Below are 13,330 nucleotides of genomic sequence, written 5' to 3'. Positions count from 1 at the left end.
GTTCTACGAGAAGCGCCTCTGGCTGGCTGGCTCTCTCCAGCCACGTAACAGCCACTGGTGTCACTCTCCCCCTATGTCTCATCCTCACTCTTAGACGTCTGGTAACCTGCCTTCCTGGCACTGATCCGGGACATACTGCAGTTCTCTACTCTTGCCTGAAATTAAAATGGCATTGCTAGGAGAGGGTTCTGGGACGCAGGGAACCTGCAGCCCTTTCTTTGCAAAGGGTCAGTGTTTCGTGTTGGGACTAAAAATGCAAGTAAATGTAACAGTAAATGGTGCCTCTGTTTGCCCCTCTCAGTTTTCAGCGTGGACTGCAGCACTGTGGAGTGCCCCTCCGTTCAGCAGGCCGTGTGCCCTCTGGACAGCTACGAGACTCAAGTCCGACTCACGGCGGACGGTTGCTGCACGCTGCCAACAAGGTTGGTTTGTCATCGGTTTCTCAGCTTCTCTCCTCGGTCTCGTGTGTCAGCACAGTTCCAGGCATGCAGTTTGTTTCCCCTTGGTATCAGGGAAACAAACCTAAAATTCTCCTGTTTCTGGGGAGAAATCGGAACTGTTAGTATGACTTGGTATTTACATGTATTGTTCCTTGGGTCAAAGCGAGCTGTCATGAGGTTACGTTACTAAGCTTTCCAGATTCTGCATTATTGGGGTGCCTGCGCACTTCTGCAGGCTGGGAACGACACAGGCAAACACGTCCCCCAGCAGCATGCAGTCAGGGAGGCACTGAGGTGTGGGTCCCAGCAGGCACGGCGTTTGACCCTCTGCAGTGACTCTGACAGGTGCTTCACCATTGTGTCCAGTGCAATGAAACACTGCCTGCCCCACGGAACTGCGCCCCACGGAACTGCTCCCCACGGGTCCTTAACGTTTGCAATCACACATCTACCCACACCTGTTATTTGCTGAGGCAAAGAGGAGTCTGAATTCTTTTGATGCCTTCTAGGAATGAACACAGCTCTCTTTGGCTTGATGGGGGGAAAAAGTTGCTGTCATTTTAGTCACAATAGCAGGACATCGTGCACTTAGCCCAGCAGGACCAGGCTCACTCCAGAGCATGAGGTCTCCGGGTCTTGTCCTTGACAGTCTTCAGAGCACCACCGTGGAGCTGGCCCTTTGTGCTTGGCTTTGGGAAAGCTGTGCTTGGAAACATGGAGTTTATTTTCTGTTTCTCCTACTAAGATGCCCTCCCCACCCCCCTTCCCTGCCGCGACCTCTCCTCCATCTTTCCCAGGCCACTAAGACATCGTTTTTGACTCAGTTCATTTCTTTCTACTCTGCTCTACATTTAATTTCCACGGTTGGAAGGGTGCCTTCTTTTGCTCCCTTTCTAATGTCTGTCCCAGTCCCAGTCCAGTGGCAGGCACTTCCCATCTGTGTGTGTTGCAGTAGTTGCGATTTTACAAATGGCCTGTCAAGATAGGAATATGTATGGTCTGTAGGGAAGTGCCAGTTATGGAGTAGACATCCAGAGTGTGTTCTGATCATTACTCTTCTTCTCTTCAGATACATTACTTTTCCCCTACCCTTTCTACCCTTTCTCCTGTCAGAAGCTCTAGAGTCTCTCAGATGTGTTTTACACCCCTTGTCCTATCCTTTATACTGTATCATAAAGTAGATACAAAGATTTTCGTGAAGGTAACCTACCAAATGGTGCAGCCCCTTCTTGTGACATTCCAGTGTGGTAACATATCTGAAGATGCTTGGGGAGGGTGAAGCACTGTGCAGACGTAAGAATGACCAGTCAGTAATGGAGGACGAGGGAGTGCTACTAACAGTAACAGATGTCCCTTCAAGGTCTTCATGAAAAGGAAGGTGGCACATTACATTACAGAACGTAATTAATCAAAACTAAGCCAGTTGTTAATTAACAAGTCCTTTAGTGAGGAAAAGGGACAATTCTCAAGTCATTGTTATAAATGCTAACATAGCACCATCTGTGTGTAGGAGGCACAGTAGGTGATTTTTCAGTCCCTCTAGGGGGTCCAAGTGGGTAAAAGTTCCTGGAAGACATGTTTAATCTCAGTTTAAGTGTAAATTTTCCTCACAACTAATGATGTACAGTGATGAATTGGGCTGCTTCCTGAGCTCCCCAGAGCTGGAGAGATTTCTTTCCGCCTGGATGGCCACCTGCCAGGAATGCTTAGAAGAAATGTTACATTGGAAAGGACGTTCGGCTTCGATGTCTTCCGTTTTATCTCCAAGCTTCTGTGAGTCTTGTAAACATAAACCTTAGGATGGTTGTTACTGTGTTGACATAGTTTTGACTTTGGCATTCAGGGCTGAGGAGTGGTCAGTCAGCTAACCGTGCCTCTGATGAAGAAATTGAAAACAAAGAAGCATTCAGAATCCCACTGTAAATTATTTGCAGGGAAGGGATAAGTTCTCACAGCCTTTAGTTTCTTGTATTTTACTCAGTGACCCATGCGCCCTCCCTGCCCCTTCTCCACATCCTCCTGTGTTCCCACTTCGATGAGACACCTCTCTGCGCTCACTGACGTTCACGCTCACTGCAGGCTCACGCTCACGCAGGCTGACGCTTACGCAGGCTCACGTTCATTCATGCTCACTCGGGCTGACGCTCGCACAGGCTCCCAGAGGCTCACGTTCGTTCACGCTCACACAGGCTCACACTCCCATAGGCTCACGCTCGTTCACGCTCCCTCAGGTTGATGTTCGTTCACACTCACACAGGCTTATGCAGGCTCACATTCATTCACGCTCACACAGGCTCACATTCATTCACGCTCACGCAGGCTGACGGTCACGCAGGCTCACTCTCATTCACGTTCATGCAGGTTCATACTCATTCACGGTCACGCAGGCTCACGCTCACCCATGCAGGCTCACGCTTAAGGAGGCTCACATTTGTTTACACTCACGCAGGCTCACACACAGGCTCACGCTCATTCACAGTCGTGCAGGCTCACACTCATTCATGCTCAAGTAGACTCATGCTCACGCAGGCTCAGTTGACTTTCCTGAGTGCCTTCCCCTCCCACAACTCCTGCTCCCCTTTCAGGACTGCATTTCCTCCTCTTTGAAGTGTATTCCGTCTTCAGCCCTGAGGGTGACTTAGGTTCCCTCCTCTGTTGCTTATAAACAAATTCCCATGTATCTCTTTAAGCACTTTTTATAACAAATTGAAATCATTGATTTTGGGGGGGGGTCAATATTTCCTACTCCGTGATTTTTCAAGGGAAGGGAGTATTTTATAGTCTCTGGTACCTAGAATAGGCATTGCTGTAATGTGTCAACCTACATTTGTTGATGAATGAATGAATGAAAGAGAGAGAGAGCAGGGCCACTCTAAGCCATGTTGATTTACTTATTGAAGAAGGAAAAAAATGAATTTTTTAGTCTTCTGTTAATCATCCTACTATTGGGTGGTAATACTACTCCTTGTCTCACTTTGAAAGCCTTGTGCTTTTCCCCCAATCCCCATCTTCATGGCCCACTTCTCAGTACTACAGAAACCCTCCATTCCAAGCACCAAGGTCGCCTCTCAAAGCCTTTATCTCTCCCGTCCACCTTTTCTAATATTGTTCACCCTGCAGGACTCCAATTAAATTCCACTTTATCCATAAGGTCTTTATGCTTCACCCAACACCCATCCTACTCCCTAGGAACTCCTAACATATTCTTTTCTGTGTTGCCAATTAATCACATATTTCCTTGCATTGTTATTTAACTGTTACATGCATAGTCTTGTCTTACCAACTAAAGGACATTTCTAGAGGTCAGGAATTGTGTCTTCCTTCTTTTCCTCTGTACATGCATTAATACTGAATGAATCGGTAAATGCAGAGTATGCTCAGACTACAGCTAAACCTAGTTTAGCATATTAAGTGGGTTCCCCACTTACTAAGGAGGATGACGGGTTATACTTTGGCAGGAGAATAAAAACCCAAACAATCCATGTGAGAATGGAAATAAAAACAAGAGCACTCAATATGGAGTAATCACAGTATTTTAAGAGAAAAAAACTACATAACTTTATCTTTTGTGTGATTTACATCTTTAGGAGCATGGTGTTTAGGTAGAAAGAGTATTTTAGAATACATAAAATTCTGTTACAATTGTTTGATATTTGCCAGGATGTTTATAAAGAGCATTATTAAGAACTTACAGCCATTTCCAATGTTGTGGAGGATTCAGGGGGACAGCCCTTAGCAGTAAGGGTGAAGGTAAATTATCAGTAGAGCTTTACCTTAACCCGTTTTTTGTAAGGATTTATTGGACTTCCAGAGACGAGGAAAGGTGCTTTGGAGTTTCTGTCCCTCACCTTAAAGAACAAATTCCTCTCTTTCATTCCCAGTGAGATCGTTTTACCCATTCAGGCCCCTGAATGCCCTATTTCTGTGCGAGTCCTTGCACAGTTTGTGAATTTTCTTTTGAGTTGTCTGTTTTCAGACAGCTGTTACTCGCTCATTCGTCAAGCGTACATTGAGCTCTTCCAAGTGACAGCTCCTACCCTTTAGATGTTCTTACCGTGCGTGGACATCTCTTTCCTCTTCTACTCCTGACAAACCCTGGCTTTCCCACCTTACTTCTGCCCTCTCTACAGAGAGCTCATTCCTTCTTTGCTTGCTGCAACTCTGCTTTTTCTCCATGGCCCAGCCTTTATTTTCCCCTCTTCTGCTATCTTTTCCTGAACTTCATCCCATTTTGACGTCATTCTTACATGTGATATAATTATCTCCTAACCATTTTTAATTCTTCTTTCCTCACCTAGGTTTTAGATTCCCAAGCACGCTGCCAGTTCTTTTTACCCTTCTCTCTTTTCTTGGCCCTGGAATAGGATGTGAGTTCATCATACCTTTCAGGAGACACTAAAAAGGAATGAAAGTTGGTGGCTGGGGGCCTAAACACTGTATGATGGCAGAAAGGAAAACCAGGACTGTCTGAGGGGCTCACAACACCTGTGGTCTTTGGAAGGCTCTGTGTGCATGTGTGCATGCACACACCTCCAAGCAAAAGGAAACTTACAACAACAGAGGAAGTTATGTCAGATACATTGATCCAAATGGTGTCTTTGCAGGGAAGGACGAGATATTTAAGTAACGTGAAGATAGCAGTAAGGAGGACAGCTTAACTGTGCAATGTGCCCTGCTGTTTACAGAGCTTTTGCACTCTTGTTCTCATTTTATCATCATTCTGATTCCACAAGGAATTTACAGATATGAAAACAGAGGCTGAGAGAACAAGTGACTTATGTAAAATCGTAAGTGTTCTTTGGTACAAGGATCAGAGCAGGGGTCCAAGTCTTCAACCCAGCTTCTCTGATCCAAAGCCTTGTCCTCTCCACTATAGGTTTTTTTGTTTTTGGTTTTTTGTTTGTTTTTGATAAGTGTTTTGCTGTTGTTCTTAAGCCCAGGAAATATATCAGTGATTATGAATTTATATTTCACCAACATATGTATTTATTTTAGCATCATACATATTAACACAATATGCATAAATGTCAGTTATTCATTGTTGCGTATCAATTGTTGCGTTACCACCCCCTAAAGTAGTAGCTTGAAACGACAAATGTTTGTTATTTCTCGTGGCTCTGTGTGTGAACTGGGTGGTTCTTCCATCATCCACTGGCAGGATGTCTGGGCTGGATGGTCAAAGGTGGCATCACTCCCATGTCTGGGAACTCAGCTGGGATAGCTGGAAGGGCCTGTCACCCCCTGTGGGGTCTTTCGTCCTAGGCTTCTCCCGTGATGGCAGAAGCGAGAGAAGAAGTTAGCAAGGCCTTCACAGATGGGACTTGGAAGTCACACAGCCTCCCTTCCATCATATTCCAGGCAAGTTATAGGGTGACACCTGATTCAGAGTTGGCAGTAGATGCCACCTCTTGATGGGAGAAGCTGCAATGAATTTGTGGCCATTTTTAACCCACCGTAACATATTTGACCAAATAGGTTTCTTTAGATTTCATTCTCTGATTCTAGAAATTTGTGGAGTGCAGAAGCTGCAATGAATTTGTGGCCATTTTTAACCCACCGTAACATATTTGAGCAAATAGGTTTCTTTAGATTTCATTCTCTGATTCTAGAAATTTGTGGAGTGCCGGAGAGCCCGATGCGGGGCTCGATCCCAGGACCCTGAGATCATGACCTGAGCCGAAGGCAGCGGCTTAACCCACTGAGCCACCCAGGCGCCCCAAGAGGGTTTTAATTTTTAAAACAACAGAGAAATTTATTAATGTAAGGGGACAGGGCTGAATGCATGCAGTCACACAGAAAGATAGACTTTGAGTCAAAGCTACAGTTTCTTCCACTTCTTAGTGAAGGTTAATGGAGCCAGCCTTAAGTGAAAATGGTGAAAATCGCCAATTTGTCTTTTTCCCTCTATGGCCGCCCCATTCTTTCAGTTTTTTTTGTTGTTGTTGTTGTTGTTTTTTCCCACCTCAGAAACCTGGCATTCTCTTTCTCTCTTTATTGCCAGCTCCTGTAATCTAGACAAAATGTTAAATTATTTACTCTCGTTGATTGATTACACTCTAGAATGTTACCTCGGCCAGAGCTTGCATTTTAATCCTTTCTAATTGTGAAATACCTATGAAAGGGGGCACCTGGGTGGCTCAATGGGTTAAAGCCTCTGCCTTCAGCTCAGGTCATGATCCCGGGTCCTGGGATCGAGCCCCACATCGGGCTGTCTGCTCAGCAGGGAGTCTGCTTCCCTTCCTCTCTCTCCGCCTGCCCCTCTGCCTATTTGTGATCTCTGTCTGTCAAATAAATAAATAAAATCTTAAAAAAAAAAAAAGCGTCTATGAAAGGCCTTCAGTCCAGACATAGGAAGGCTCTTCAGGATGGAGCAGGGATCCCGGAAGTCAGTCCTGCCCCTTCCCAAGAGCAAGTACCCACACCTGGGGAGCGTGGGCCTGGGGCCAGCCCAGCTGCATGGCTGCATTTGAGGTGATGTGGAAAGGATTGTGCCCTGAGAAGATGGCTGTAATAACTCCGTGGCCCTTCCCAGTCTGAATGTGGTTGTGCACGGGAGACCTTCTAGAAGATCCTGGGAAACAAATAAATCAAAGCTCACATTAATTCGGTTAAAAGCTATTGTATGATTCATAGGCATATTATGTTTACTCCTAGAACTGGTGCTTCTGTCTTCTTTGTGAAATATATAACTTTCTCAAGAAAGGTATTTAAGAGCACTAAAATTCAATATTGAAGCTCTTTAAAGAAATATTCTAATAAAAATAAGATGTGACTCATTCCCTAGTTTAAACCAACCACTAAGCATGCTGTTCTGAGCATTTGAGTGATTTTGAAAACTGTGAGGCCATTCTTTTACTGGTGCATGCTCTCAGATAATAATGGATTCACATTGGTTGTTGATCCATTTGAAGCTGGGGCTGTACTCTTACTGTGGGCCTTCCTGCTTCTGACTTCCTGCTTCTGTTGCTAATGTTTTTGCATTGGGAGGAAGTAACAGCTAGAAGCAGTGCCTGTAAAGCTGGAAGAGGGAAGGAATTAACACGTGATGAATTAATATTTGCATGAATTTGTAGGAGACTGGAATGTCCCTTTAAATTGTAGATGTGTTTTTTGTTCCTGGCTGACAACTTCCCAGTTTTCCTACGCTTCATTATTCTTCTGTTGCTGGAATTTTTTTTTTAATTTCCCGAAAAGCAAGTAAAGTGCTTTCTCCTTATCAGTAGCCTTTCTTTTCCTGTTCCACTAACAAAAGAACAATACAAGAATTTAATGCTGTTAAAAAATTGATGCTTCTTCTTAATATATCCATATGTTTGTAGATAAAAATCCAAGTTTTATAGACTGAGAGAAAAGCTATGTGTCAATAAAATGAACTCATATTTTATCATGTTCTTCTCAAGTTTATGTGGTTTCTTTCTTCTTTTACCCGGTTTGGAAAATGAAAAAAAAATTTTTTTTTTTTTTTTTCTCTTCAAAATCTGTTCCCATGTTCTGTCATTGAGAGTAAAGATCCTGGAAATTAGAAAGATAGGTAAGACCACTGGTTGTCCCCTTAACAGAAGGGAGGGGAGATATATCTAGAATACATTTTGACCTTGTTTATCTATTTATCTTATATAAAACCATTATTTACTATTCCTGTTTCTTTGGCAAAAAAGTCCAGTGTGCCTCATGGAGCTCTTTGTAAATATCAGGTGTCGTTTTTGCAAGGTGAAGGGATGCCTGTGTTTCAGTGTTTTGGTGCAGTTTGAGCTCATGGCAGAGGTGCATTTAGAGGGGCTTCTGCCAGTATCCTTGAAACTAGGTTGAGCCAGGGCCCTGGTGACCTGTCCCATGGCAGTCCTGCTATGGCCTCAGGGCACCTTGCTTGCTTACTCTCTAAGTTGTGAAACAAAATCTAATGGTCTCAGTTGTGCCTGACCCAGATCTGGGCAATTAGCGAAGTTTTCACACTCTCTAACTACCTTCCCTGTAGCATTTAAAGTGATATTTATATCTGCGGTAGTAAAGAGAAGATATAATATTACTGCATTTATATGTTCTCGGTGCCTTTTGGCATTCTCATTGCTAATCACAGTGGAACCTTCTTGAGTGCCTTCTGACCGAGAGCCAGTTTGTTTCTGTTCTGTCAGAAATTATTCAAAGGAAATTAGGCCGTGGTGTCACACCTCAGTGCGACATGGAACTTCCCAAAAATGTTACCTATGTGTTTTTTCATGCCTCCTGGCCTGGCTTCGTGTCTACCTAAATTCAGAGCTTATTATAATGGCTTCCTTGGGGGTCCTTTGGGTATTTCAGTAATAAGCAAACATTCAGTCTAGAAAGTGTATCCCATGTGGGTCTCTTAATCATGTGTGCCCATGAGTGTTAGGAAACATGGTTTTTTTTTGTAAAAAAAAAAAAAAATCCTGCTACGTGCATTTCTTTATTTTCTGTACCAGAAGTACCTTGTATACATACATGTTCCATGTACATGTATGATTCTATAGCTAGATGTATATAAACACATAGATGGTGACATAACATTAAAACATGGAAAGAAGTGCAACCATAGGATAATTTTTATCCTACCTGTTATGTGTATGTCTGTATTTACCTAGAAGTTATTAAATATGACAGTGTTGACAGTAGTGTTAACATTCTGTGATTAAGAGTTTCCTGGAAATTTTGCTCTTCTTGGATAGTAGAAGTTAATCCTGGAATGTAACCCCCGGCTATATGTTCCGGCAGTGCTTTGTAAGAACTAGTGTAATATTATGAACTCTGTGAATAGCTTATGGAAGATAAGGCAAGAGTCTTCAAATAAATATTATTCCAACTTCTTCCAGTTTCATTTCCCTTATCACCATAACAGCCACACCCAACTTTGCTATTAAATTGTGTTGTCTATCTGCTTCCCACACGCTGGTAAAGCTGAGCCTGTTGAGTAGCAAGGGAAATATGAGAGATAAAGTTAAAAACTGCCTTCCTTTTGTTGACATTTCTAGAGCAACAAGTCAGAAAGCTTTTCTTCCTCTGTGTAGACAAGAGCTGCTACGGGTCACGATTAGACGGTATGTCCTTTAGTAACCATGATGACTCCCAACAGAATTATTTAAAACATTCCAGTAAATAACCCAGAATTCTGATAAACAGAAACGGAATGGTTGTTAACTTGTTACGAACTGCATTTCAATTTTCTATATATGGAGAAGGAGAATACTGAGGAAGAAGGTTAGAATCAATGCAGGATAAAGCTGCCCCAATTTCTGGACCAGCCTAAGGGGAGTGGTGTTCTTGTTTTTTTGTTGGTTTTTTGTGTTTTTTTTTTGTTTTTGTTTTTTTTTTCAGGAGTCGCCATATTTGGCCATTCAGAGCTCCGCAGTTGAGTTCTTTGCTGTGTATTACTATTCTCAGTTGATGTTAGATCTTTAGAATATCTCTTAGTTGTATCACTCATCAATTCAAAGGAATTTTTAATTAAAGCACATACTAACTTGATGCTCTATGATTTCGTGTCATCTGCTCTTTAGTCATATTAACCTTTCCATCAAGAGTTTTGCCATCGTTTCAAAGAATTCCTTTGTGATAGGAGTCATGCCACCCAATGCGGTGGCCCATTTGACAGACATTTTCTGAACATAATGTAACATGATTGCTTTTGCTATATGTCCCATGAGCTGAAGTACTGTTTTCTATTACCAGAAAACATGTTTGAGGTCTTTATAAATCTTACGTCAAGTACCTCCTGGAAGAGAAGCGAAATGAAATGATTATATCTCACACTATTTACTGTTATCTGTAGCATCAAAAATAAATGAATGTCCTTAGAAAAAAATAGTTCTAAAATGACAACCCAGACATACGGAGGGATTGGGGGATGGTAAATGTGCAGTGGGCTTACAAGTGACTTTATTTTCTTACCGGCTTTGTGGAAGAAATCAGGCTGTCAGGGAAACGAACCAATCTGTAGTAATATAAAGCACTAGAAATTTAAATCAGTCCTGTTTGAAAGCGATACCGTGATTTTCCTTGAATGCTGCTGAATAAATGCGTACAAAATGTCAGCTAAATATATGTCTCCGGCGTGTGTAAACCAGGAGGGGCCACAAAATATCCACTCCGGGCTTGGGCTTTCGGATGCTTAATCCCTTTAATGTTCTGTTGACTTTCAGTTAAAGGACATAGTCACAAAACAGAGGAAATGCCTTAAATTCTAGCATCTGGGTTTGTTTCTTTATACTTTTTTGGCATGGTTGCAACAGTAGGGCTTTTCTTTCCTTTAATTTTTTTCGCAGCACAGTCAACACGGTCTTCTCACATAAGCTGGAAGGGACAGTCCGGAGGCCAAGAGCAATAGATCTCTGCCCTGTGCTCTGAGGCAGGGCCTCCCTGAATGGCTTGCTGTTTCAGAGGAAGCCTCGACCCAGAAAGAAAACAGAGTCGCACACAAGTACAGATGTCGTACAGCATTGCACATACAGATCCATGCACTCACGACGTCATGCTCTCGGGGCCCTGTTGTTTTGACCTCAGGTCTTTAGCACTGTATCCATGTTATATCATCTGTATGTGGTTTGGGATCTTTACCTGGTTTTTCAGCTGCTTGAAGGTGTTTCTTCAAGAGCATCTTCTGTAGCTGAGCTGAGAACCTAGTTTAACTGAAGTGCTCTGAAGTGTACGCCCATATTTTGACCTCGTGCTTGCTTTCTGCTGCATTGCGGCCCTGATTGTCAGTTACCACCAGTGAGAGCTCCCTGAAAACTTCGGGGAATGGAGCATTGGCTTCTGCCATCCCGTTAACTTAAATACTCCTATCATAATAGTAAGCAGGGGGCATTTTCACATTTCCGTGTTCTCTCAGCTTTACATCCGATAAGCTTTTCCTGAGATTTTGAATAATACGAAACAGCTTCCTCCAGGTGTCCTTCTCTTGCAGGAGTTGAGTTTGGTAGCCTGTGCCTCTCTTGCTGCTGGTTACTTTAGCCACTCCGTGCTGCAGACCCCAGGCTTTGGTGTTACCAGTGCCCAGTGGGGCACTGAACCAGTGGGGTTCTGACACAAAAAAGGATACATCCATATTGTTACGCATAGACGTTAACAGACTTAAAAGTAGCCTTAAAAGTAGTTCCCAAAAGCCCTCAGACTCCCAAAACTGTGTTTTATCCAAAGTTTATGGATGGAGTGTGTTTATCCTATAAAATCATGTTGAAGGGGATAATCCCCTGCGCTTAGCAAATGCCTATGTAGTTTCCCCTAATTCCTGCATTCACTCACTCATTCATTCATTCATTTAACAGATACTTACTGAGAACCTGCTCCATGTCAGACATGGTTCTATGTACAGAGTGAACAAGATAGGTCCCAGTCCCCTTGAGCATCCAGTCTTATTGGGAAAATAAGTAAAAGCCGTAAATGAAAGTATTATCTACAGGCAGGTGGATAACAACAGAATAACAAGACCGAGGTAGGATGGTTTGAGAAAGTCTGTCTCTGAAGAGATGATGTTTAAGTTGGACTGAAAGTTACGAGGGAGTGAGCTGTGCAAGGAGCCTGGGGAGGGACATTCCAGGCAGAGCGAAGCGCGTATTCAGCAACCCGGCCTGGGAAGGAGCTTTGTGAGCTGGAGGGCTCAGGATCTTAGTAGGCTGTGGGTAGTGAGTAAGGGTGAGGAGAGCCACCTGAGGGGACGTTGGAGAGGCAGGGAGGGTTGAAATCAAATAAGACTATAAAGCCAGGGGTTTGGATTTTATTCTAAGTATAATCAAAAGCCATTGGAAGGTTTTTAAGCTTCAGACAGAGATGATAGGATGCCGTTTTTAAGAAGATCTGCTCGTGTTGCTCTGTGGAGAAGGTCTTACAGGAGGAGGCTGGAGTAGAGCCAGGGGACTGGTTAGCGCACTGAAGAGAGAAAGCCAGGAGGGTGATCCTACAGCCAGAGCAGGGGGTGTGCCCAGAGGAGTTGGAGAGAAGGGAGGGGATTCAGTATATCTTTTGGAGGTATAGTTACAAAGTTTCAACTTAATTAAGTTTGGGGGCCAGTTGTGGGTTCCTCATGGGACCCTGGGCTTCTGCCTTGAACAGCTGGTATCATTTCCTGAGATGGGGAAGACTGAGCAAAAGCTGGGTGAAATCAAAATTAGCCTTTGAAATGCATCAGAATGTACCAGGGGAGAGAGGTGATTTTGAGTTCTTCTCTTTATATAGTGATGACATTTGGAAATTAAGTTGTTAAAGTCTTATACTGTCTGGAACGCATGAGCAAAATTCCAAAGATTCCAACTTGGTGGCTCTTGGTGGCCATTACTCAGCTTGGTCTTCCGCTGACTGGTTTATCTAATCCTTAATCTCTTCCATTTGAGGTTGTGTTTCTCCCTCTGAGTTTGGTAAATGCTTCTGTTTCTTCTTTCCCAGGGATGTCAACAAAACCCACATCCCAAAATCTGCTTAGCTTCCTTTTAAAATTGTTCAGATTCTTTTTTTTTTTTTTTTTTTTTGAGTTTATGACCACATGTGTTTCCTCCCTTGGGCATGATCATTCACGCCCCAGAATCCCAGACCCGTGGAGGGAGTTGAGAGTACGCATGTCCCTTCTCAGGCGCACCCTTGAGCTTATGAGGAAACCCCATTTGTTTAAATCCTTCTCCCAAAGACCTCTGTGTGGATGTGGTGGGAGCTCTGTGTATGCGTGTTTAACACCATGTTTTACTCTCCTGCGTGCCTGCCTGTTTCCCCGGAAGACAAACATGGGGCTTGGTACCTTGATGGTAATAAATGTCTCATGACTGAAAAAATGATGGGTTAAGAATAAATGATAAGAGATCACTCATGAAATACGAAGAAAAATTGGGCTTTAACTTGTAGCCGTTGAAGACCCATTACAGGCTTGTAATCAGAGGGGTTCAGATTAG

At 43.3% G+C, this 13,330-nt stretch overlaps 1 protein-coding gene across 1 annotated transcript in view; it reads left to right on the top strand.

The window, feature by feature from the left end:
- Positions 1-13,330, top strand: part of LOC111158419 (cysteine rich transmembrane BMP regulator 1) — a 230,387-nt gene that overhangs the window by 86,254 nt on the left and 130,803 nt on the right. The window contains exon 4 of the mRNA XM_022520421.1: positions 302-422. Coding sequence (XP_022376129.1) covers positions 302-422 — 121 coding nt within the window. The remainder of the gene's footprint in view (positions 1-301; positions 423-13,330) is intronic.

This window comes from Enhydra lutris, unplaced genomic scaffold, assembly GCF_002288905.1.
Source record: "Enhydra lutris kenyoni isolate GAN:26980312 unplaced genomic scaffold, ASM228890v2 scaffoldscaffold59, whole genome shotgun sequence".
NCBI lineage: Eukaryota > Metazoa > Chordata > Mammalia > Carnivora > Mustelidae > Enhydra > Enhydra lutris.
The sequence above is the reverse complement of the archived record's forward strand: the minus strand, read 5'-3'. Positions and strand labels throughout refer to the sequence as shown.